The sequence below is a fragment of the Strigops habroptila genome, chromosome 5 (assembly GCF_004027225.2).
Source record: "Strigops habroptila isolate Jane chromosome 5, bStrHab1.2.pri, whole genome shotgun sequence".
Lineage (NCBI taxonomy): Eukaryota > Metazoa > Chordata > Aves > Psittaciformes > Psittacidae > Strigops > Strigops habroptila.
This window is the reverse complement of record NC_044281.2, coordinates 63410456-63435994: the sequence shown is the minus strand read 5'-3', so window position 1 is coordinate 63435994 and position 25539 is coordinate 63410456. Positions and strand designations below refer to the sequence as shown.

The 25539-nt window shown below is 36.3% G+C and overlaps 1 protein-coding gene across 3 annotated transcripts in view; it reads left to right on the top strand.

Annotated features, from left to right (window-relative positions):
* Positions 1–24060, top strand: part of ERCC6 (ERCC excision repair 6, chromatin remodeling factor) — a 45160-nt gene extending 21100 nt beyond the window's left edge. For 2 of the 3 annotated variants that reach the window (XM_030486725.1, XM_030486726.1), the window contains exons 7-21: positions 173–331; positions 4322–4457; positions 10704–10874; positions 11322–11498; positions 12871–12987; positions 13082–13177; positions 14793–15011; positions 15212–15322; positions 15782–15901; positions 16963–17057; positions 18907–19052; positions 19132–19860; positions 20473–20674; positions 21035–21113; positions 21553–24060. In XM_030486725.1, coding sequence (XP_030342585.1) covers positions 173–331; positions 4322–4457; positions 10704–10874; positions 11322–11498; positions 12871–12987; positions 13082–13177; positions 14793–15011; positions 15212–15322; positions 15782–15901; positions 16963–17057; positions 18907–19052; positions 19132–19860; positions 20473–20674; positions 21035–21113; positions 21553–21981 — 2986 coding nt within the window. In that variant the 3' untranslated portion in view covers positions 21982–24060. Of the gene's footprint in view, positions 1–172; positions 332–4321; positions 4458–10703; positions 10875–11321; positions 11499–12870; positions 12988–13081; positions 13178–14792; positions 15012–15211; positions 15323–15781; positions 15902–16962; positions 17058–18906; positions 19053–19131; positions 19861–20472; positions 20675–21034; positions 21515–21552 lie in introns of those variants that run through there. The other variant, XM_030486727.1, reaches the window with a different exon arrangement.
* The last annotated feature ends 1479 nt before the right edge of the window (positions 24061–25539 follow it).

Genomic DNA, 25539 nt, shown 5'->3' with positions numbered 1-25539 from the left:
GTCTGCGTGCGTCAAAAATGTATGACCTAGTAAATACAGCACTCATGTAAAACACACATCCAGCATGTTACTGTAACTAGTACGAGAACCTTGCCAAATGATTAATTCATGAGTACTTTCTGTTATGATCTGTATTGTCAAACATTTGCCATCTTCTTTTTCCTTGTTTTAGGTACCAGCAGACAGGTGTTAGGTGGCTCTGGGAATTGCACTGCCAGCAGGCAGGAGGAATTCTGGGAGATGAGATGGGATTGGGCAAGACCATCCAGATAATTGCCTTCTTGGCAGGTCTGAGCTACAGCAAGATCAGGACTCGTGGTTCAAATTACAGGCAAGTGCTCCTCTGCAGACTGTCAGTCTGTGGAGCTCAATTAATATTTCATCAGATGTATTGCTGGTGGAGGAGGGTCCTGTGAATTATTAATGACATTTCAATTACAATATTCCTTTAATTCTTTTAGTGGGGGACATCAAAGGAAAAATTTTACGAGACAATGGAGCTGTAGGGCAGGAAAAATTAAACATGTAACACTTTTAATGAATTCCAGGCATTGATGCTTCATTTTGCAGATGAGCCGCACTAGATATTTTGGGTCAATACAGTGTCTAAGGTTAGCTTCCACAAATGGATTGTTTACAAACTCAATTACATTAATATCAATAGTTTACACAATATGGAATTTTAAATTAGGTGTAATACCTTTAGTTCCATTTATTAAATTTTACATTAAAATATTTGTTCTGGCAAGCCACCAGGTAAATGCTTTACAGGAACTAGCAAGCTGATTTGCAATGAAAGCTAGAGTTTCTGATCGGCACAGAATTATCCATGGCAAAAAAAACAGTAGTTATAGTAAAACAGTAACTTATACAAAGGAATTCCCGTCTGCTTTTTTTGATGTTATTGTTGCTTTTCAAAATGATGTTACAGTGACTGGCCTTTCTTATGAGATCTTTTATGCTTTTTAATTACTGAAAAATGCTTTAAATTCCTTCTTCATAGGTGAAATTACCGGAAAAGATACTTGTTGGTGTCCTTGGATTTACAAATGCATGCATGAATAATGCTTGATTTTTCTAGTTCTGTTGGCCTGTTTACCTCATGTAAATTACTACATGCAATTAAGCAAATATCATAGTACTATACTAAACAAAAATAATTAACTTTATATAGAGGCATATTTAAATCATGTTCAGCATGTACATAAATTGTAAAATAATTCTTTAAAGAGAAAATATTACTGCCTTTTTTCCAGTGGCTTCCTACTACAGCCTCTTTACCTAAACAAAACCTCCAGGTCCTCCCTCACTCAAGCCAATTCATTTACTTTGATATGGCTGCCTGATTTAAGGATGCTGCTGTACAGATTATTTTGTGTAGATATATTCCCTGTCCCAGTTGGAGAACCACTGAGTTGATGGAAATCCTTCAGGAACATCTCTTGACATCGTTACACAGTTACAGCTTAAGGCCTAAGATACAGCAGTGAAACTACATTAAAACTATGAAAAGGCCAAAATATAATCTAATATAATTTTTCTGATTCTGAGGGAGCCTGAGGACTAGCCGAAGTAAGGAACTCCTTGTTGCATGGAATGTAAATAATACAAGTTATTGAGCCACACAGCTGGGTAAAGCCAAATGTCATGTGAAGGATCAGTAGAAGTGCTGCAGCTATGGTGGTATAAGGATATAAGGGAAGGAAGATGTATAGAGGGGGAAAGGTCTTTTGTTAGACAAGCTGAGAGAGTTAGAACAAGCAACAGCTTTCAGACCAATGGTCCCTCACAAGAAAAAACAAAGCAGCAGCAAACTTCAAGAAACCCATCTCTAGCCTGTATCTAGGATGAAATCTGTTGTTGAAACGTGTTGAAGGGCTTGGGGATCGACATATTTGGTTGTTTCCAAATACATTATTTTGTTTAACAAAGATGTTACCTTTCACTACAAACTTTGCATCATTGATTTGAGAAATCAGATGAGAAAATCTGCTGAAAAGTTCAGACATTATTTACTCAAATGTGCTCTTCAAGATAGTGATATAGAATCATACAGATTAAACTTTAAGGCCCAATCTCTACTATGAGTGGCAGAGAGATTAATTTCCATGGTGCTTACATAAATAGAAATCCATTGCCCCAGAAAATTTGTATTGCTCTTGCTGCTCTGTTCTTTTATTTCTACTAGGATTTAGTTGTCATTTCAGTTTCATTTTGAAGGTGTGAGTTGCCAGTGCTTGGCAGTAGAGTTGGTTATAATGTAGATTGTTTTTCTCTGCTCATTTTTTAAATACTTGAAGTTTATAAATACAGTATAAGTACATCTTCCTTTCTCTTGGTAATAAGTTGCAGGAATAGATACTGTTTGCAACTCTAATAACATCCAATTAAATAAGAACTAATAATGGATGAATTTGGATTTTATAAGCCAGAAGCAACAGAAGAAGATAGAGATTTGGGTATACTGATCATGTGTGATATTGACCGTAAGCTATTAGTACAATGCAACTGTGAAAAAGGGACAGAACACATTATGACAATATATAGGAATGGGGCAGTATTAGTATCCTGGTATGAAGCACCAGTAAAACTTTGGTTTGGAATGTCATCATTGTCACCTTTTTTCAAGGAAAACAAATATAAATTGGATGGGCAGCAGAGCAAATCTCTTGCAGTGATGAGGAGAATGAAGGATCCCTCCTAAATGTAGCAAGCAGAAGTGCGTGGTTTCTTTGGTTTTGTGAAACAGCACAGACTGGAAGACGTTAGATGACTCTCATATAAATAAAAGCTTTCAAGAGAAGAATCAAATGTTGACTAGTGGAAAGTGACTAGAGCCAGACTAGGCACAGAAGAGGTTTTGAACAACCGAGTGGAGTAGATTTCTGAAAATTGATCAGAGGGAGCGTGAACTCTTTATATAAGCTGAGTGGGGAAAAAAAACCCGGACAAACCCAGCATGTGAGCTTGTTTGATGCAGACCAGGGGAATAAACAGAGGTAGTTTGTTACAACCCATGATGAATGAGAAACTAATACATTTGGGGAAAGATGGCTTCCTTGCTTTAGATATTCTTAAGAGCAGTTGGCTTTTTTGCTATAAATAGATCGGTAGGAGTGGTTGTTTGGATTCATAGCATAGTTTACACTATTTTTTTGCATCTCCAACTTCTAACTTCCCCTTGGATTGCTGGGAGATTTTAATTAGACTATGTAAGGTTGTTGTATAATGCTTTTTTCATAGCAAAAGAGAGAAGCAACATCCAGGTTGTTATTCTTCATATGTATAAGCTTTTAATAAAGAATATTATTTCTTAATGTCAGCAGTTTCTGAAGGCATTAACAGTTTTTTTTAAAGCAGGGTGCTGATGGTGTCTGGGAAATCCTTCCTTATAGCTATATGCAAGTGATACTGAATGTATAATGTGATCTTCTGAATTGTTAATTTATTACCACTTGAATAGTATTTAGTCCACCAGACACAGATCAGTATGTGATAACTAGCTATTGCATTTGTTTGCAAAGTCATCTTGTTCTGTTTTTTAAAGAGCAAATATATTTGAAAAATAGCTACTAGTAACCACTGCTTAGTGTGTTTCCTATATGATTGTTGGTATTTGTTCATGATGGTGATGTTTCTTGTTCGGCTGTTGTGGGAGAAATTTTTCTCTTCTTAACCTTAAGAGTAGCTCTGAACTTAGTATACAGAAAGACTTTGTTTCAAACGTCCTCAGTAATTCTCAGAAACAATCATATGATTATGAATAAGGAACTTATGAGACAGTTTAAGCCCAGCTCAGATCTCAACTTCCATGAGTGATATATCCTGCTGCTTTAGAGCAGTATCTCTTATCTGTAAATTATGGTGATAATAGTACAGTATATTACTAACATGAAACAGAACACCTGCATGTAAGTCCATTTATGAGACTCTAGCTACACATTCTTTTTAATAGAAGTAATAAAATAGTTGTTTGTTAATGTTTCTTTTCTCTTATAGAAACAGCAGTCACCCAAACCTGATTTGTATTATCGCAGGAGGAAGTTCCCGTATGCCTTATTGTTTGGAGCTTTTCTATTTCTGTGTTTATCTTGATAGATGCATCCATTAACTGTTCAGCGGATACGTTCTTACAGCAGTACCCCTTTCATCTTCCCTTAGAAAACAGACTTCCAGAAAAACAAAGTGCCAATTAATTTCCTTAGCTCTCATATGCCACTTGAACTATAACGTGTCATTTTAGTATGTATTTTTGATGAGCCATTTTGTACAGAGTATTTATTTCATGTTAAGGTTGCTTTTCTTGAATACTTTATTTTAGGTACCAGGGATTGGGTCCAACAGTGATTGTTTGTCCAGCAACTGTGATGCATCAGTGGGTAAAAGAATTCCACACTTGGTGGCCTCCATTTAGAGTTGCCGTTCTCCATGAAACTGGTTCTTATACCAACAAAAAGGTAATGGTAGACATATATTTTGTCAAAAAGCCTTTTTTTTTCTTTTTTTTTTTTTTTTTGTGCTACCCAAAGAATAAGAAAAAATCCCCTGTTCCTGCATGTTTGTCAGCAAGCTTGTGCTCTTTTTATGATTGTTTTAAAAGAAAAAAGTTCACTGTCTTGTGTAGATTTTTGTAGGAAACTGGGCAAAAAGGGGATGACACAAATACTTCCATATTATGATACAGATTAGCATTGCATGAACAAATTAAACATAGTAACAGGTTTCTTACTTGAGCTTTGCTTGTACGGTAGCGCATTCTAGAAGTTCACAACTAGACTGCTTGTGCACCAGATATATGCTTTTAGTACTTTCTACTAGTGAATTCTTTCCTTGCACTTCACTGCATCAGTACGTCATCGATCTAGTATTTAACACATTTTGCTTGCACAGGCAATTTCTTTTGAGTTGTCAGTTGATATCACATAGTCTCATTTTCTTTAATGACAATGTTGCTTTTGTTGGTTTTCCTTTTTTTTTCAAGCAGTGCCTTTTCTGCCTAAATTTTTTTGGACAGTCTCTTAATATGCATGTTCTTATTCCATTGCTTAAGCTGACAAGCCTTACTTGTCTGAAGTTTCACTCGCTGATACCTTGAAGGATCAAAACAAGGAAAACTTAGATTTTTGTTTTCCCTTGACCTCATATTTCAGATGCTTAAATGGATTTTCAGGATTTAGAAAAGCATTTTTAAATTTCTCTTTAAATATTTATTGAATTTCTTGTAATAACATTAAAATAATATGGTGCTTAATTGCACTTGATTAAACGTATTCTGAGGTAATTGATGCAGTTACAGTACATGGCAAAAAAGGAATAGCACACTCTAATGTGCTAATAGCTTCCTGTTGTTCAATTAACTTGGTATGTTTTCGAGCCCTAAAAGTCTGTTGACCTCAATAACATGCTTGCATGTCTTCCTAAATTAAATCGTGCACTTATTTTGGGATATTTGTTAATAAATGCACTTGATAGACTGGCTTAATTTTTTTCATCTGCAGGAATCATCAGGTTTTTCAGGATTTCGCCTTCCTATTGTCCTCCCACATATGCGTACTCAACAACTTAAAATTAAGGAATTTGAATACTGTATGATCCCTTTAGATAGGCTCAGTTCTCTAATTCTGCCCTAATGCCTCATCTTCTGAGAACTGCAACAGTATGCTTTAAATAAGTGTCACTGCTGATGTGATCTTCACCTTGTGCACCTTTTTTCTTAGATGCCTTTTAATCAGAGAAGAGCAAGCATATGACTAAAGTAAAGTTAAAAACCAAAACCAAACCAAACAAAAACCTTTTCCCATTTTCTTTGTCCTTATACCTGCAAGAAAATTTTACTACTGATTTATTAGCCTAAATAACACTTGTACACTGAAAATTTATCACGTAAAATACAGGCCAGGTAAATTCACTCCTGCCTAAAATTTCTTTCCGATATACATTCTTTCTATGGATATGTTAGTGCTGATCTGATCTCTTGACAGTTCCGTCTTTTTATAACCTACATCATTACATTTGGAGGAAAAGAGTTAAGCAATGACAAGTGTCCCATAAGGCAAGACAGTATTCCAAAGCAGAAGGAGACAACAGCTAAAGTTCCATTTGTTAGAACTTAAGTTGATCTTTTAGGTGAGCTAGGTCTACATAATTATTACTACAACATTGTCAGGAATCCTGAAATATTAGCAAATATTAAATCCTTCAGCAATGGTGAAATATATGCTTTTATGAATAGGTATTGTCTGTTGCACCTTCTAAGGTACCCAAGCTTCAGTACAAGATCCTCTCTCTTAGACTTGCCCACAGAAGTATTTGCTTGACAGTGGAGTGGAGAAGACATCTGTTCAAATTGTTTTATCGTAAAGCGATACTAGGCAATACCTTGCATATTTTTTTGGTTAGTGACACTTATTTAGTGTTACAAAAGGACTTCTGAGCAGTGTGGCAAATGAAAGGCTCACCAGTTATTACCTTACCTCTTCCCAGCCCATTTTGGTTTTTCTTTGCAAACAACTTCGGGATTTTCCACAATAGTAGTGTGAAGTAACAGCCTGAATTGTTGGCTGCAGAAGTGGTCAGCCTGTTTCAGATGAGTCATTGAGACATCCTGTTTAGATATCTCTGCTGCTATAGTATTTGTGTAGGTTTTTAGCATATGTGACGCTTCAAAAGAGAGTACTTCATTCCTTTGCTAAAATAACAATGGTAGACAATTTTGGCAGTAAGGGAAAGAAGTGTAAAGTTCCAGTTTCACCCCTTGAAATATGACCAATAGTTTAAAGGTCTTCAGCTATCCACCAGGGTAGACAGATTGGTATTTTAAATGATGGAAGGAAGACACAGTAGAGAGTTGGATGCATTTCCAAGACTTCAGAGCTAGTTTAAGGCATTTGGATGAAATGTAAAACTTGCCTTTTTATTATTATTTATTATCATAGAAGATCATTTGTTTCTTTTATGATGTTAAATGTGCCTAAGATGGAAGCAGTAAGAAGAACCAGATTTAAGTGGTAGTCTTCCCATGTGAAGTCTGCTTTCAGTTTGAACAAGGTACAGAATTTGTGGCTAAGTAATGTCCTATGGTGCTGTCTTAATACTATTAACCTTGGACTATTTTTTTTACACTCAAATCTGATGTAGCTTAAAGTGACTTGTAAATATCAAGAGCTCTGAGACCTGTAAAGATGAGAGAAGATAAAAAAGTAAATCTGATGTAGTGTATCATAATGTTTCATGTATGGTATAGAACAGAAGATAAAGGGAAGAAATCTCTGTAAGTGCAGGGAAAAAAAACCTTCTGTACAAAGATCTTATCCTGTTATTTCAAAACTTCTGATGGTACATGGGCATTTGTAAATCATAGAATGTAAGAGGCAACATGAACTTTGATTATCTTGGTTTAACATGCTACATATGGAACGAGGCTGTATTTTTTAAGATCAAGGCTGAACTTTTCATTTCTTGATCTTCAGAACAGGTATCACTGAGCTTAACAATTCTTTCTGGTGGTAATCACATACCATTTGTAAAGCTATAACTTTACTTATTCTGGTCAAATGCTGGACACAATGCAGCCCTCAGAAGCAATTGTCAGTTCATGATGCTTGCATCTGTAGAACCATCTATTTGAAGATGACTTTGTGCACTGAAGATTTTGGACCTTCTACCCTCACAGTAGAGTACACAATCAACATGTAAAGAAAATAAGCTGCAGAGGTTAGTTATTTGCATGACTGCATATGGAACCTCTGTTTTAGCCAAACGCTTTATTTCTGAGTTAAGGAGCAAATTCAGATAAACTTAGTATCATGCCACAAGTAGTAGCATTCTTGTTAAATACGTAGTAAGTGCTTTAGCTCTTTTTATTGCAACTTTTACATTATTAAACATTGTAATGTGTTCTTTTGAAGCCTCTTCATGGTGCCATTTAGATTGTTTTGTTGGGGGCAGGGAAATAATAGAGGTTTTATAGGTTGAATTTATGGATCTCTGGGCTTAATGGTTGGTTATGAGATAGTGATAAGCCTGCTGAAGAAAGCATTTTTGATTCATAAGTGATGTATGATTGTGTAAGTGACTAGATACTGTCTCATAAGTTCACACTTCTCTTAAAGGTATCTGAATGTTTAGAGAATTATGTAGTTATCACTAGTCTAGTTCAGGCTTAACATACACATCTCTTTTTAAGAAAATTAACATTTTTGATACAGAATATTACAGAATTCAGGTCCTCTTAAAAATTTTTTAAAAGACTATGCTAAAAAAGATAAACCTTATTTCTCTGAGCATCAGTCAAAAAATTGTTCTGTTTTTGTAGCTTCAGAAACAAAGTTGTAGCTACAGTGAGGTGCCACCAGGAAAAAAACATTAAAGGTGTGTCCTTAGAATAAACCATAAACATTTTAGCCTTAAGAAACAGTGCTTGCCAGAAATCTTCCAGTCTTTGTATATTGCATGTGTCCCAGAGAAGACAAGGCAACACAATCAACTTACCATCCTAGATTAGGAGCAATTGTCCTTGAATCATAAAGGCCTGAAATACTGTGCTGAACAGAAATGCAAGATCAGAATTACTCAATCTACTTGCACATTCCTTGATTCATTAGCATCTTTTAAAGGCCACAGTTCAGAATTTCAAAGCTAGAAACTGCTGTGTACTCTTTTGGCATTATCGTTTGGCATCAGTCTTTTTGTCTCTCTTAAGCTTGTTATTAATAATATTTTTTTTAATGTTTTTGTTTAAAAATGCATGGCCTGAAATACTTCATTAAAGTCTATTTTTCGGGGGGGGGCGGGAGGGAATTAAACATATCTGAATCTAACCAAGCAGAAATTGTGAATTAAAGAATACATGATAAAATACTATAAATTCTGAAATGCCACAGCTTCAAACCAGTGTGTATCAATATTAAATCTGTTATCATATTTTAAAATATTTAACATTATTCCAAGAGCAGCAACTAAATTGAAGGCAACCTCTGAAAAAGTACCCAGTGCAGTAAAATGAGAGTTAATAAGTGTTGCAGAGCAAGTTGATAAAATTGTGGTGGTGTATTTCTTCATTGTCAGCACAAATCCTTGTTTATTAAAAATTTAGCTTGAAGGAAACTTTAATTAATTACAGGTTCAGTAAATCCTGACTAGGATTCTGCTGTGGTGTGTTTACAGTGAATGGCCTTCATGTGCCTGTGTTTCACTTCTGTTCTCTCTGCTACCTGACAACGTGATTTATGGCTGTTGTTTTCTACTAGTCCACTGTTTGCCCTCTAGGAGGGATTGGTCTCTTGAGCCTCCATAATAACAGCAGCACTTTCACAAAACATCTTTTAATGACAACAATGTAGCATTCTGTAAGTCAGGCTAATTGCAGACATACCCTATTAATTGCAAAAACTAGGAGAGGTTACATATTTTACAAGCTTTTAATTTGAAATCGCCCGAGATGATTTGTCTAAAGTGTTTGGGTAGAGATGTCTACAATATTCTATGATAGGCCAGTGCTGAGACTGCAGGACACAAGTGCCGAGTATGGGCAATGTACCAGTAAAATTAAGCTTTGGATGTCCACAGTTGCCTAGAAATCCTACTCTTGTCTTTAATACACATTGTTCTAAAGATTACATATTCTCTTGAGAATCAAGATGTCAACGTTAAATAGTGGGTCATGGTCTTATAAGATGATAATCAGAAAGTAGAAATTCTTGAACAATTAAATGCAGAAGAGCTTTTTCAATCTTGGGGTATGTCTGAGCAAGAAAATTTACAATAAGAGATGGACTTTTAAGACCATCTGGGTCTTTGAGATGGATTTTTCCCTTTTGTTTTTGTTGGGTTCTGAGGTTTGGTTGGTTTTTCTTGGAGGGGAGGGGTGTTTTGGGGGGATTCAGGGTTTTTTTGGTTTGGTTTTTTTTTTTTTCCTTAAAGGCACTTCTAGGAATAAGGGGTTTGTCTTTCCTTTAGCAAATTCTATAGTGGTTCTACTTTTTTTATTTTTTCTTTTGTATTTGTTTCATCCAGAATTCCTCCCAGCCCATCATCTTCTATTTGAATCTTCTAGATTTACATATGTAGGATAAATGCAAGAAAGATGTCTTGAATATTACAAATGCTGTGAAATGTGAAATAGACTGTCCCTGCCTACACAATTTACAGCTATAAAGGCTAGTAAATACTTGGAGAAAGGATGTCGCTTACAAGAGAAGCACAAAATGTGGACTTTAATAACATATGTATGACTCCCATTAATGAGAGAGGTTGGACAGAATTTAGGATTAACCACATAGATTTTTGTCATTGTTTTTCACTTATTTTTCTTCTAACATTCTAGTTCTTGTGTGCAGTACCCAAAGCTGGGTTTGTGAGGTGAATATCAGAGAACTTGAAGAAATCGGTTACTTTAATGTTTGTTTTTTCAGGCGCTGCCTTAAAAAAAAAAAAAAAAAGTAAAAAAATAAAAATCACCATTTCTTTCTGACCAGGCTTCAAGTCAAATTCTGATCTGTTACAGTATTCAAGTGCTTCATTGTTTTACAGATGAGTTAAGAATCATATAATCAAAATCTTGCTTGTGCTTATTCTTTGCTAAGTCAATTATACAGCTGCTTTTTCAAAACTTTTTGCATGAACCTTGGGCAGCAAACCTGTAGTTCAGTAGGTTTGAGTTTTCCATCTCACTGTTACTGACAATGTGCACTTTCTGATTTTAGGTGAAACTAATTCATGAAATTGCTTCATGCCATGGAATTTTAATTACATCTTATTCATACATTCGACTGATGCAGGATAACATCCACAGCTATGACTGGCATTATGTGATTCTGGATGAGGGTCACAAAATCCGAAATCCAAATGCTGCAGTCACACTTGCATGCAAGCAGGTACTTAAAGATTTTAAGCGCTCTGGGAGGCGGTTCCAAAATCTAATAGTTGTATTGCTTTATGATAGAAATACACAGTTGACCATTAATAAAGAATAAAAGTGTAAATTACAGTGGTCTGTATATGACTATTTAATTTGCATAGCTTTTTAAATGAGTTTACATTGATAAATTTACAGAAGTCTGGTAGAGAAAAAAAAATCAGAAATTTTAAACTGTGTTGTAATTTACCATTAGGGACAAATGTCAGATTGCTGGTGTTCATTTTCTGCTAAAAAATTATGGACAATGTATTGCAAAAGCTGTTCCTTTCAAGAATATCAGGCCACATATTTTAAGATAAGAATTCATTGATGGTGAAATTGAATATCCCTTGAGGCAGGAGGCAGGTTATATCATGAAAATAACTTTCTTTTTCTGTTGTTTTGGGGTTTTTTTTATTAACAGTTCCGCACACCACATCGAATCATCTTGTCTGGCTCCCCTATGCAAAATAACCTAAAAGAGCTCTGGTCCCTCTTTGACTTTGTATACCCAGGGAAACTGGGAACACTGCCTGTGTTCATGGAGCAATTTTCTGTTCCAATAACAATGGGAGGATATTCCAATGCTTCTGCTGTCCAGGTAAATGCTTCAAAAATATCACTTTGTGTGAAGGAAACTGTTATGTTTTATGAAAACTGTCTTTTAAACACACTTCATGGTGTGTGTTCTAGACCCTAACCCAAGAGAGTTGCATGTGTGTTTTACTGCTGGGTGTGTGAGAAGACCTGTTTAACTAAATGAGACCATTCCATTTATACAAGGGTATAGCTTATACACCAGGGTTTTTTGTCAAAAGCCTTACAGTTTAATTCATTTGAAGTATTCTTTGATGTAAAGTAAAGATAAGCAAATTGGGGTGGGAGGTACCTGATCTTGTATTTTGATGTATTTAAATAGAACTTTCCTGTTTGATGTCAAGCTTTCAGCAAATTATGAAACAGAGGAATCAAATTAAATTCAAATTGAAAACACTTTCATTTTAAAAGCTAAAGTAACTATTGAAAGTCCGAAAGTAGATTAGCTGTTCAATTTTGAAAGGAAAAATTATTTGGAATATTTTTTTGAATGAATATGTCTATTAATCTCTGTAGTTGCGGTTCTTAGTATTTATGACTTAAACATTTTGCAAATTAGCTGATAGGTAAATTGTCTGCATAATAAGCTGCAGACTAAGTTTCATATAAATGCTAATAAACTTGTATCCTTTAAAATATTCTCTGTAATGTTTTGCACGCATACATTTCTAAAGTTTTATTTTCTTTTTGAGTTCAAGTACTTCACTTGTATAAAGCTTACACTAAATTGAACATCCAATTTGGTTTATATATATATATTAATAATTTATTATATTCTTTGTTTTGCTTTAAGAGAAATGAAGGTATTTTTAGCCATTATGTGCAGATAAAGCCCATCTCACACATCCATTACCCATTATAGAACCATATGCTCCATTTAAGGCCGGAGTGACCTTTAGTTTCTGTGATCATGGGGATTTTCTTGTACTGATTTTTTTGTGTGTGTGTGTTAATAGTCTCAGGCGAGCACTAATCTTCACTTATTGTCTGGTAATCACCATTGCTGCAGGCTTCTTTTTTGATCTTGAGGATATGTATTAGCAATTTTTCATTAGGATTTCGGTTCTGTGCAAGTTTACACTCACTTCTTGGGTTGGTTTCTAAAAGAAATACCTCATTTCTAGTCTCTTTTAAAGTCCACTAAATTAGGAAGGGTAAATTGGTGGTATCTGAGGAATACTTAGTCAGTGTTATTGTTGCTGACATGAATTTCATTGCAGTTCATGTTATGTCAAATACCTAAGTGTAGATCCACATAAATCATAAACCATCTCATTTTACTAGGATTTTTGTATTGCTACTTATGGAACTTTGCTTATTGCTAAAATTAATATCAAGAACCAAAATACAACTTTTGCGTTTTCTTCCTTCTTCAGGTAAAAACTGCGTACAAATGTGCCTGCGTGTTACGGGACACCATAAACCCCTACTTGCTGCGAAGAATGAAGGCTGATGTAAAAATGAGCCTTTCACTTCCAGATAAAAATGAACAGGTTTGCTTATCTTTGCTATTAGATCTGACCCCTCTCCTTCTCTAAAATCCAATCTTTGAGCTTGAGGGGTTGGTTTGTTTGTTTGTTTTGGTAGGTCCTATTTTGCCGTCTGACAGATGGGCAGCGTGAAGTCTATCAAAAGTTCATCAACTCTAAAGAAGTTTACCAGATTCTCAATGGAGACATGCAGGTTGGCATTAATTAAGGTTAAAGACAGGTAGAGTTTGATGGATAAGGTCATGGACTGATCTTCACATTCTTCTAGCTGGATTCTGAGCAGAAAGGAAGCCAGCACACTGGTCTAAGTTCTGCTTTTGTGGATGTCTGCTATTTTTTTTTTTTTTCTCAGAAATGTTTTTTGGAATATGTAGAGTTAGTGATCCATATGTAGTGGCATGACCAAATAAAAGTAGGAATGGAATGGGCTTTGCAATATGTTTATGATCTTGGGAACAATTGGTGGCCTTCTGTGATGGGCCTACAGAACTTATGGATTAAGTTAGGGTTAAAGCAGTTGATGTCATCTACCTGCACTTGTACAAAGCGTTTGACACTGTCCTGCACAACATCCTTGTCTCTAAATTGGAGAGACATCAATTTGATAGATGGACCACTCGGTGGATAAAGAGTTGGCTGCACATGAAGAGTTGACATGTGGTCAATGGCTCAGTGTCCAGAGATCTATTGTTTGTAAGAGAAGTAATATATCTTGGTTATAATTTGTCATTTACTACATGTTTCCTTGTCTTGTGTGCTGTGAAATCCCTTCTCCCCTCAGCTCCAGTAGCTCTGGTTAGATATATGATCAACACAGCTATGTGTATTGCAGTGCCGTACAAGGCAGATACTGATGTTGTCACTGTTTTGACTTATTTTTCCAAATCTCACAAAGGTATAGTAGCCATGTGTTTTTCAAGTGCCTAGCCATTTTAGTTATCCCAATGGAAATTATTTTAAGGAGCTCGATCTTCAAGAGACTGCTTGTACAAGGCTACCTGCAGAAATTTCCCTAAGATCTTGCAGAATGTGCTATCATATTTGCTAGAGTTCTGAAAATTTTGAACAGTAAATGTCAATGCTTTTACTAAATGTGATGACAGCAGTGAATCCCATCTGAAAAACAAAAATTCCATTGTACAAACAAACCATAAATTATAAGCAGGCTCATCCAACTTGTAGTCGTAGAAGATTGAGGGATTTGCTGATTCAAGCTAGTTCATTCTTATGGGTGCACGTTATATCAGAAGAGTAAATAAAACTTGTAATATTATTGAATGTGTAACTGAATAGAACCGTTCTAACATGACATCAAAAGTGGTAATTTTCAGCTTCATATGCTTAAATATGTTTACTCCTCTGTTCTTTGTTACCATGCATTCTGGTAGGTATACATGCTATCCTCAAGGTCTGTCTTAAGTTACCTGCAAACATGGCAGGAGTTGAAAGGACAGATGATAATTTCAAGTAAGAAACTTAGTGGAATTTTTCCTTTTCAGTAGTAAAAGTTTGACTGTGAGTTCCCACTAGGGACCACTTTTGCTAATGTGGAAATTGTTGCAGAATTTTCTTAACATTGTCACCAGAACAGGCTTACAAGAGCACAAAATTTCATTGACCTTCTATTGTACTGATTTTCCCTAAAACTTTTCATGAAACAAGAATTAGCATCCACTGGCTTCTCTAAAGAGCAAACCACTATTTAAAACAAGCTTCTTGATGATGACTGGATTGCTGTTTGCTTTTGTCTTATATAGATACAACTATTTGTCAAGAAACTAAAAATATTTTTCTTCTGTACTCTTTAGATTTTCTCAGGGCTAGTAGCTTTGAGGAAGATTTGCAACCACCCTGACCTCTTCGCTGGTGGTCCAAAAATTTTGAAGGGTGTACCAGATGCTGAAGTGGAGGAAGCAGATCAATTTGGATACTGGAAACGTTCAGGGAAAATGATAGTGGTGGAATCCTTGCTGAAAATATGGCACAAGCAAGGTCACAGAGTGTTGTTTTTCACTCAGTCAAGACAGGTAAGATGAGCTAATTGGTTTAGTTGCTATTAAGACTAAAAAAGTAAAAAGTTTTGACGTCTAAAACGTTTTTGGTTGTCATCTTGTTTGTTTGATTGGGACTGCAGTTAGTATGAGAAATTCTTATGACTTGATCAGACAGTTGCTCAGTCGCTCAGTCTTTATGTCTGGATTTTATTAAGTTTTTCTCATCACAACAGATGCTGCAGATACTTGAAGTCTTTGTGAGAGAGAGAAACTATTCCTACCTCAGAATGGATGGCACCACCACAATAGCTTCCAGACAGCCGCTTATAACAAGATATAATGAGGTGAGATGTTGCATCCCACACACTAATGCCTATTAGTGAGTATGATCGAGTTCTTGCATTCCTTTTTTGTCTTTTTTTAAATATACTACTTCAGGTTTGAGACACGAAACCGGGGAGTTCAGTCAAATAAAATCACTTTCTTTGTGAGAGGAGAAAAAAGTCACCACTTCTTTCACACTTAAATTGGGTTTTCTGCTAAGAAAAAAAAAAAACCACAGTTGAAAAGGGGGCAAAAGAAGGTTTATTGGACAGCAGGAAATGAAATTTAGATCAGCTACTTTTATTTGTCAAAAAAGATATTGGGCAAACAAAGAATGTATTACTTCTCTTGGCTCCCTTTGCATCTTTGAAAATAATGCTGATAATAAAAGAATCCAGGAAATTAAAAAAAAAAAAAAAAAAAAGTCTTGTTATTACTGTGGTAATTCTTGTTGTAGTAAATTCTCTCTTGTGTTACAGGACAAATCCATCTTTATTTTTCTTCTAACAACTCGTGTTGGTGGCATTGGAGTTAACTTGACTGGTGCTGATCGGGTTATTATTTATGATCCTGACTGGAATCCCAGTACAGACACACAGGTGAGTTTGGTTCATTACAATCCATTTACCAGCTCAGTTGAAATAAAACTAATAAAATAAGACAAAAGGACATTTATCTTCTCAAATACTGTTAGTACACTATGTTGCTCTTCCCTAAGTTGCTGTTCCCAGCAATGGTCACTTAGGAGACAGTTCCACATTAGGACTACTCTTGTGGCAAAGCCAATTGAAGTGGTTCCCACCACATCCCCTTTATGCTGTTAAACCTTACCACTCTTCAATATTGTTGATTCACATAGCTTGCTTAGAGAGTAGCCAAATGAACAGTGGGCTGGGGAGGGTTAAATAAATAAATAAACAAACTAGATGTTTATGAAGGGAGAGTACAGCTGTGCAAACTTGTGAACAGGCATGACAGTTCATGGTGGCAATGTTGGGTAAGAAAAGGAGAACAAGTGCTGCTCAAATTGGCTTTCTCACTAAATAATATGTAGCTATGTCCTTAGAAGCTGCTATTAAGTCACTACCTTTAAGAATTTCTTCTTTATCGGATGATGTGATGAGGCTCTGGTTTGTCAGATCTCTTAACAGTATATGGGGCTTACATGTTTGAGAGGAAAACCTATTTTGGTGGAAATCCTACATAGCTCTGAGCTCTGCGAGTATGTAGTCTGACCTAGAGTGGTGTGTTTTAGCAGTTGGTTCAAGATGTTTGTGAGAAAGCTTTCAGTTTGGAAAAAGAAGAAAAGTTCAAAGCAAATGTATATATTAAAGCTCTATTGTGAAATAGATCTCTTTTGGAATAAGTCCATATAAAGTATGTATCATAGATAGAAGTTCCACTTTTAACATAATTTATTTTTTTATATTTTTTTGCACAATTGGTACAATTGGAGGATTGTCTTTTTACATATGTAAACTTTCTAAATTGTTCTGCTTTCCTGCTGAGTTAGTTGTCCTAATACTGTAGAGATATCACAGCCATGTAACTTCTCGAACTGTGTGTTAAATGTCCAAACTAGGTTTGAAACAGTGGTATCAATAGCTCAAACAAATGTCTAAAAGGCTAATGTCTGGTAACCAAACGTTTTGTGTTCCAGGCTCGGGAACGTGCTTGGAGAATAGGCCAAAAGAAACACGTGACTGTGTACAGGCTTCTCACTGCAGGTACTATTGAAGAGAAGATATACCACAGGTCAGTCAGAACAATTTCCTGGATACAGCTATATGCTCAAGAAAATGTTTGTAGTGAATCTGAGGTGATGTAACAGTGACATACTTGTGCATGTGCACACATGGCTGGTAAACCCCAACCTTGACCATGACAGGTATGGTCAAACTTCTATAACATTAGACTCCTAGCTGCAGGGCTATGCTGCTGCCTCTCTAGCTCCAAGACCCACATGCTAAATATACCTCATCAATCTGTTCCAGCAGCTTTGTCTAGCACATAAAGAATTCACTGTGTATGAGAGTGTGTGAGGCATAGGCAGGAAAAAATGAACCCCTTACTCAGAACATGAGACTCATCAAGTCTGAAGTGTAAATTGAAATCAACAAGTTCTTTATATTGTTCTTAGGATATGTAAAGATGTATGTGGTACATACATCCATTTACTACTTTGCAAACCCCATTTGATTTTATTCCCAAATCATTCCAAAGAGAGAATTAAATCCCAAGAACAGCAGTCATATTCACATTATTTATTCCAAAATGTAGCTAAAGCCTTAAAGTGCTTGTATTTCGAAATCAATGAAACCTTTTTGGTTTGCTTTCCCTTTCAGCTTTCTCAGTAGTTAGCTTCACTCACATGAATTCCAAATGAATGTAGATGGGAATCCTCTGACTAGGCATTACTCTTTAGAACTGGAATATCCTCTTTGAAAATGAAGATGAATGAAAAGCTCTAAATAATGAAATACCTGCACTTATTGAGTGCCTTCTTTAATCTGTTTTACCACATGGACACAAAGCATCCGCTGTTGGTTGGCTTGCGTCCCTCTGGCATAATTCTGCTTGAACAGCACTGACCACATCAAGGAAGTGGGCTCTAAGGGTCAGGACAGAAATTCATTTCTTTCCAGAACAGTACAGTGGACCTTGAACTTTAAGCAAGTTGTCTTTTCTCTTTGCCCATGTTCTCTTCCCTGCAAATATCTCATCCCTGCACAGAGATGAAGCTCAGTTAATTCTTAAAAATTTAAAGTCTTCTGATATGTGCACTGCAGTAGCTGGCACCTGTGTTTAAACTTGGTTTTTGCCAATTGGATTTAAAAACAGTTTCCCTGCTTAATGCCAGCAGAGCCAAAACCGTGATTAAAACCCTTCTTGAGAACTGATTTCTAGCTTTATTTAGGGACGTACCTTTTGTACAGGAAAATAGTGCCTAGAACTTGCAATCAAAAGCTATGAGGTACAAACATGGCATAGAAGTAGATTTACCAGTACTAGAAGACTTTTTGCAGCTTAGTTCTCCCCTAGATTTGTTCCTTTCTGGAAGGAAAGAGATGGGCTCTTTCTTGCCTTCCTCTCCACTACAACTCGTATTTCCCTTTTCAGTGGTTGTTATCCAGTCATCACTATCAGACTGAGCTACTCTTTGTCTTTTGATTCCTCCAACCAATTGAACCATTAAAATGTTGTCATTTTAGCAAGGTCTTGTTTTGCTTTCAGGAGCTTTCTGATAGTCTTACTGTAATATATGCAAGCTTCTCCGTTTTAATGGACACACAAAAAAAATCTAGCTGTAAAGTTATTTATTGCTTAGTTAAGGGAAGCTTCATAGGTCATTTCAGGATGGTGGTTACCTGTTGTGTTATGGGGTTATTGAAAAACAATAAATCCCTGTGTTTAACAATTTAGTTGGTTGTTTGAAAGTTACTAACTCAAGATTATCTTTTGGAAACTAACATCATCTTCCCACTGCTTAATTGTTCTACAGGGTAACATTTGTGTTTACACAGTTTTCTGTTTAAGTACTGTATTCAGTACTTAAACATAGCTAGACATTTTTTCATGCAAAAGTACCTTTTTTCTTTTTTAGACAAATCTTCAAACAGTTTTTAACGAACCGAGTGCTGAAAGACCCTAAGCAGAGGCGCTTTTTCAAATCCAATGACCTTTATGAACTTTTTACTCTGAGCAGCCCAGATGTGTCTCAGGGGACAGAAACAAGTGCAATTTTTGCAGGTACACGATTTTTTTCTATTTGTTTAAAAGAGAAAAATGTTTGAAGTGTTTGATAAATGGATACTAATTCATCCCTCAGGTACTGGATCAGATGTTCAAGTCCCAAAACACCACTTGAAACGGAAGCTTGAAAAGCCACCTGATAATGATGCTTCTAAAGGTGATTTTCATCTTACAGAAGGCAGTTCACCAAAGTGCACCAAGTTATCCAATTCCTACTCAACCACCCACGTGACAAGTTCTTCTTCTAAAGCAATAGAGACAAGTGAGGAAACCAAAGGAAATTTGGAAGCCTTTGACCAAAATAGCTATGCAAAAGATAATGCACAAGCTGCTACTAATATAAATTCATTCAATAAAAGCAAGGAGGAAGATTTGGAAGGAGCTGACAAATCTACATCCCACTTACTGCCAGGTGATGCAGGGTCTTCAGAGAATACCAACTGTCTGGACCCCATGGTGGCTGGTGAAATACCTGGAGCAGCTAATGTAAATGTCAAGGGAGATTTTAGCCTTACGTGTGATGCAGCTGGCTCTTGGGAAAAGCAGGTTGCTAAAACTGAAGATGGGCAATTAGATAATCATTATAAATGTACCTCAAAAACAAAGCACAGGGTAGATATACTGTCACATGAGAGCCACAAAGATAAGTCTAAGAAGAAACGGCACAAAGATGCCAAGTTTGAAGGAGAGCGCATTCCTCATCTAGTGAAACAAAAGCGATACAGAAGGGAGAACAGTGAAGAGAAGGAGGAAGACTCAAAGAAAAATGATGATTACGTCTTGGAGAAACTTTTCAAAAAATCAGGTAACATTTGGCTGCTCAATGGTATCAGACTATTCAAAAAGGTATATAAAACTTGCAAGTTAAGGATGGAGCAGTTCTGTTACTCTGATGGCTAGAGTTATAACACAAAATGTGTTTTTTTCTATTCTGTTACTGTAGTGAAACATTAAAATGTTTATAATTGAAATGCTGTAGTTAGGAATGTGTTAATTAACTTGGCACAAATATTTCAGATCTGCAGCCTTCCAGAAATGCTTCTGTATGTAGAAGTAGTGCAGTGTTTCTGGAAATTAGGATGTAACAAACCTTCATTTACGCAAGGGTTTCACTTCTGTCTGTCCTGTCCATAACAATAGAAATGATCGATTTACCCACATAATTGCCAAGTCTGTTTTGAATAATGACCTCATCAGCACACCAGAAGTGGTTTGCTGTCAAATTGATTGCTTAACTGATATAGAAGGAGGTTCCCTTATTAGAAATTACTATACTGAAGTGCTGAATATAATCAACATGAAAAAGAAAAAATGTGATTGTGGCATTCACTTAAATAGTGAATATTTAATTTTACAGCTAACCGTATATATTAACAGATGTCCTCCTTCAGCTTTTCTTGTGTCTTCTGGTTCTTAGGGGTACACAGTGTTATGAAGCATGATGCCATTATGGAAGCTTCCAGTGCAGATCATGTGCTGGTGGAAGCAGAAGCAAGCAGAGTAGCCCAGGATGCCTTAAGAGCCTTAAAAGTCTCTCGACAGCGATGTTTAGGAGCTGCTTCTGGTGTGCCAACATGGACAGGCATGAGTGGTCTTTCAGGTGCACCAGCAGGAATAAAGTAAGTTCAGTTCTCATGCTGCTTTTCCAAAACCAGAAGAGTTCCTTAGGATGCTATGGATTTTATTCTTTTTTCCACTTGGTATTTGCAGTAACCTGTATCAAAGTGGAGTTTTGTGTTTTATATTTAATAAAGACAGGAAGGCATATTACAAGCCTAGGAAGTCCATTACAAAGTACAAAGAAAGCATTATTGTTGCACAGAAGAGGAGAGAGAGTTTGGCAGAGAGCTCTTGAGAACCCTAAAATGCAAACCCAATCAGTGTCTTTGGCAAAACTATCCTAATCATTTTGACAAAGATCTTTTATGGAGTTAATTATTTTGTGATTTTTTTTTTTTTTTTTTTTTTTTTTTTTTAAGGAGTCGGTTTGGTCAAAAAAGAAACTCCATGCTGCTTTCTTCACATTCCACTTGTGCATCACCTGCGAAGAAGTGCAAGGTATGAGACACAAGCTGACATTTCTCCTTTAATAGCTGATACATGTGAAATGTTCTGATTTATGTAGCAACCTGATTTACACTGTAGATCTCATACCCATTTGCTATATGATTGTGTAGAGTTCTAGAATATTTAGTCACCCATGAATTTAATTTTTCATGTTTTGATATAGCATCTTGATGAAATCTTATTAGATACAGCAGTCACAAACTGCAGCATGGTCTGGTTATCTGTCTCAAGACCAGCAATGTTTTTCTTTCACTTCCTAAGTTCTAAAGTTGAGACCAGAACATAGTGCCTCTTTATTGCGTATTTCAGGTGACTAGCTTCTGACTGTTCGTGTTTGTTGTTTAAGTCTACACAGCAGGCAGATTTTGTTTAACAGATTTGGTAGATTTCAAAATCCAACTTTCTCCATAGTCTGTATGTTCATTTGCAGGATGCAGACACAATCAAGAAAGAAAATGTAAAGAAATGTAGTTCCAATGGGTACTTTGATGGAAAATCTGGAGAATCGTCATCCAGTGCACTAGACTCTTCATCTTTATTAGCGAAGATGAGGGCAAGAAACCACCTTATATTACCGCAAGAGGCGGGCAGTGAGGGAGATGAGAATTATCAGCAAGCATCTGCCCCAGCCACATGTTCAACAGAATACGATGAACTGCTCGTGGACGTGCGTAACTTCATAGCGTTCCAGGCCCGCGTGGACGGCGAGGCTAGCACTCAGGAAATACTGCACCACTTTGAGTCCAAACTGCCTGCGGCACAGTCCTGCGTCTTTAGAGAACTTCTCCGCAATCTCTGCACCTTCCATAGGAACCCAAACGGTGAAGGTGTCTGGAGACTAAAGCCAGAATTCCGGTGACTTTTGTCAAGGAAAGGCACTCGGCCACCACTCTTCTTTCAGAGACTTACTGTTTGTCTATTAAATTAAGGAATTATTTTGTATTAATGATTTAAGGATTGACTGCAGAACTTGTTGCAGGCTCAGAGCTAACTTAATTTCTGATTTACACTATTTATATGAAAGTGCCATCTACCTCATAAGTGAAACAATACAAAATATCAGCACCTTTTCTTTAAAAGAAATCTTAATATAAATGGGATGAAGAGTACTTACTGACTTCTTATTGCAATAAGAACCATGGATGTTGCTGTGGGTTGCAAGACTTCTATTTGATTTCTGTGAAATCCCAAGAACTTTTTCCTTGATTTTCTCTATGTTACTTGAATGGTCACGAGGCACAGAGTGTACCATCAAAGGAAAGAAAAAAAAGAGATGACAGTGGTCAGCATGGGAGATTCACTTGTACTGACAAGTGCATCAAAATCATTGTATGAGTCTTTCATGGGTAGTGAGAATTTTGTTTTAATATTGGTGCTTTCATTGTTGCCACCATCTAGCATATGCAGTGTAACTTACATCACTAATTAACTTGGGAAATAATTCTACTGCCACGGAGGTTTAATCACAGCAAATGGAAAGCCTGGCAGGGTATTGAGATGACTGACAGTTGATAATTATGGAAAACTCATTATATTATGGAAAACCCATTTACACCATAATTGTCAATTTGGTTACAGTCTCATACACCACTGGCAATTGCTTGGTAAAATATTTCTTTCCACTGCGGTGACAGTAACTGTTATGTTTGCCACAGGTTGTGGACTGAAATCCCATGAAATGTTCATGGTCTCGCTGTAATTTATGTCAGAAACTTTACAGTTCCCTGTTAGCACTTAAAATCTTATACCTTAACAAAGACTGGGGTGTTAGTTGGTCAGAGGGGGAATGGTTTCACTATATTTTACTAAACATAATCACGTTTGACAAGAGACATAATTGGAGCATATACAGAAGTTGCAGGTTATACCTATTCTGTAGATAAGGAGGATCTCAGTCTTCCTGACAGTGAGGCAAGTTCTAATACCCATTTCCTTCCAAGGAAGGAAGGATTGGATTATTTGTAGCAAACCTGAGTGCTACACTGGGTCTGTCTTCAAAGTACCAGTGTGCTATGTAAGGAAACCGTCAAGGGGAAAAGAATGGATAGATACTAAGAAGAAAACCACATTCTTGCAGCAACATTAAATTACTATATGGCTTAAAAACTAGGAATAGTTAAATATGGCTAATGTCTTCCTAAATTGTTAAGAAAAGGAAGGGCTGAGCTACTTTGTTTTTTGTTTACTGTGAAAGTTATCTTGTTTACTTCAAGTGAAAGTACAAATACTGCAAGATGAATGGTGAAGCAAGAATACAAACTGTTACTGTGTTCTCAAAGAAAAAAAGTCTTTAAAATAACTTCCAGTGGCTTTTCCTCTGGTTTTCGCTCAGTGCTAAAGGATCTGTAGAGATTTGCAAAAAGTGGTGCTTCACTGTTTCAATAACTGTTCAGTTGGCTTTTCACAAACTGCAGTTGGAGTGGGCAGACAGTCCAAGACTGTTTCTTTTCCTCATGGCATTTGAAGGTGGGGCTGTTGCACCTTTTCCTGACATCCCTTTTTTTCTGATCCCATTTATATTCCTTTACATTCCATGTTGCAGGAGAAGGATGATACCAAGACTCTAAGCTTGACCTAAACCATAGGTCTGTTGATACAACTTAAAATGGATCAGTAAAAGAGTAAAACAAATCGATTTTGCTGTTCTCTCCAAAGCTATAGGGATTTCTGATTGGTTTTGGGTGTCATGCCTCCCCCCCGCCACATCCCTATGCCCCAGGAACAAACCAGGAATTCAGCTGTCAGCAAAGCTGCTTTTGTCACCTTAGCTGTCAGTTCTGGTATCCTGTTTTGTTTACTGCTTCCAGTCTTAAAGACGTAGTTCCTGTACTAAGGAAAGTTTGCAGCTTCTCACTGTTATCTTAATGTAAATGGACTTGCATGTGCTTTTTATAAACCCTTGGCTTTTTATGGACTTATTAAAAAAGTAAAACAAAAAGTCTGTTCTAGAAGTCATCTTCTAGATGGGGTGGAGGGAGGAATGGGGTTGGGAGACATCTTTTCTTGTATAGTGTGGCTCTGATTCATATTGTCTTTAAGTACATACTCATTTTTCATACAACTTCAAATTATGCATCCTAGCAACTAGATTTTTTTTCCAGTACTTGCTCTTGTTAAAGTGTTTTAAAGAGTGAATGAATATTAGTATAATAGTTAAAAAAAAAAAAGTATTTAATGTCAAAAGTGTATGTGATTAAAGGTCTACAGGCTGATTTATAGGCAAAAATTGTTCTGGAATATGACGTAGCTGCTGTACCTTTTGAATCAGAAGAGCTATTTCAGAACAATACTTTTACTCCAGAAAGCATTACCTGATTTTTTTGTTTAGCTTTACCTCTGTAAAGTCAATTCCTTTCACGTCTTCAAAGAATATCTGAAACAATTCCTGGCTAGTGATATTGCATAGTCAAACATGTTTACCATTAAATAGCTTATAGATACAAAATACTTTTTAAAGCCTGTATTTTAGCCTTCTTAGTTTCCAAGTATTCAGTGCCATAGTTGGTAGTTGCTGTTTTATTTGTGTGTGATTCCAGAAATCACTTATATGGAACGCTTGTGGTTTTGTAACTTGTTTTCTTACCTTAGTAAAAAGGGGCTAAAGAATAATTAAAATACAGATGTTAATTTAGGAATTAAGTTGAAAAAAAAAATCATTAAATCCTATTAAGGAAAGACATTTCAGCATGAAACAGTGAGTATAATCTTAAAAAAAAGAAAAAAGTATACCAAAAGGAACTACGGAAAATTTCATTCCTGTAAAGATGCTAAAAGCTGAGCACCATGCTATTCCAAAAATGTCATGCTAATGTAGATTGGAGTGACCTACTACCAACGCAGCTGAGCAGACAAATGCAGTCGAAGAGAAATCTAGAAAGCTAAACACCAAAAATCTTGGATTGTCTGTAAGCAGTTATAGGAACTGTGTACACTGTTCAGGTAAAATGTGCTGCTCTGGTATTTTAACCACAGAAGTTAAAACTTACCATAGCTGTTCCTTCTGGTTTCAAACCATATTCGTAAGGGGGATGGTGGTAAAAAACCCTCTTGCTTTGTTTTTTAAGATGGTTCCCACCCTCCACCCATCCCATCTTCCTTTTACGTTCTTCCAGGTGTTTGTTTTCCTGTGTTCATCCTTTTGCTGAACACTTAAGTTTTGTATAGCTGACCCACTCATCTCTGGTATAAGAACTAAATTCTGACCCAGAGAAAAGAGATTCTACTAAAGGTTGTACGCCTTTGTCTCTTCAGAACAATAATGACCCACCACAAAAGAAATGTTAGCAAGATGCTGAATGGATAGATTGATAGAAATAGTGATTAAAAATGGAGAAGTGTATTTTTAAATCCATAACTCCATACCATGGCTCAACCTCTTCTCAAAGGGCTACACGATGTGGAGATTTGAGTCTATTAC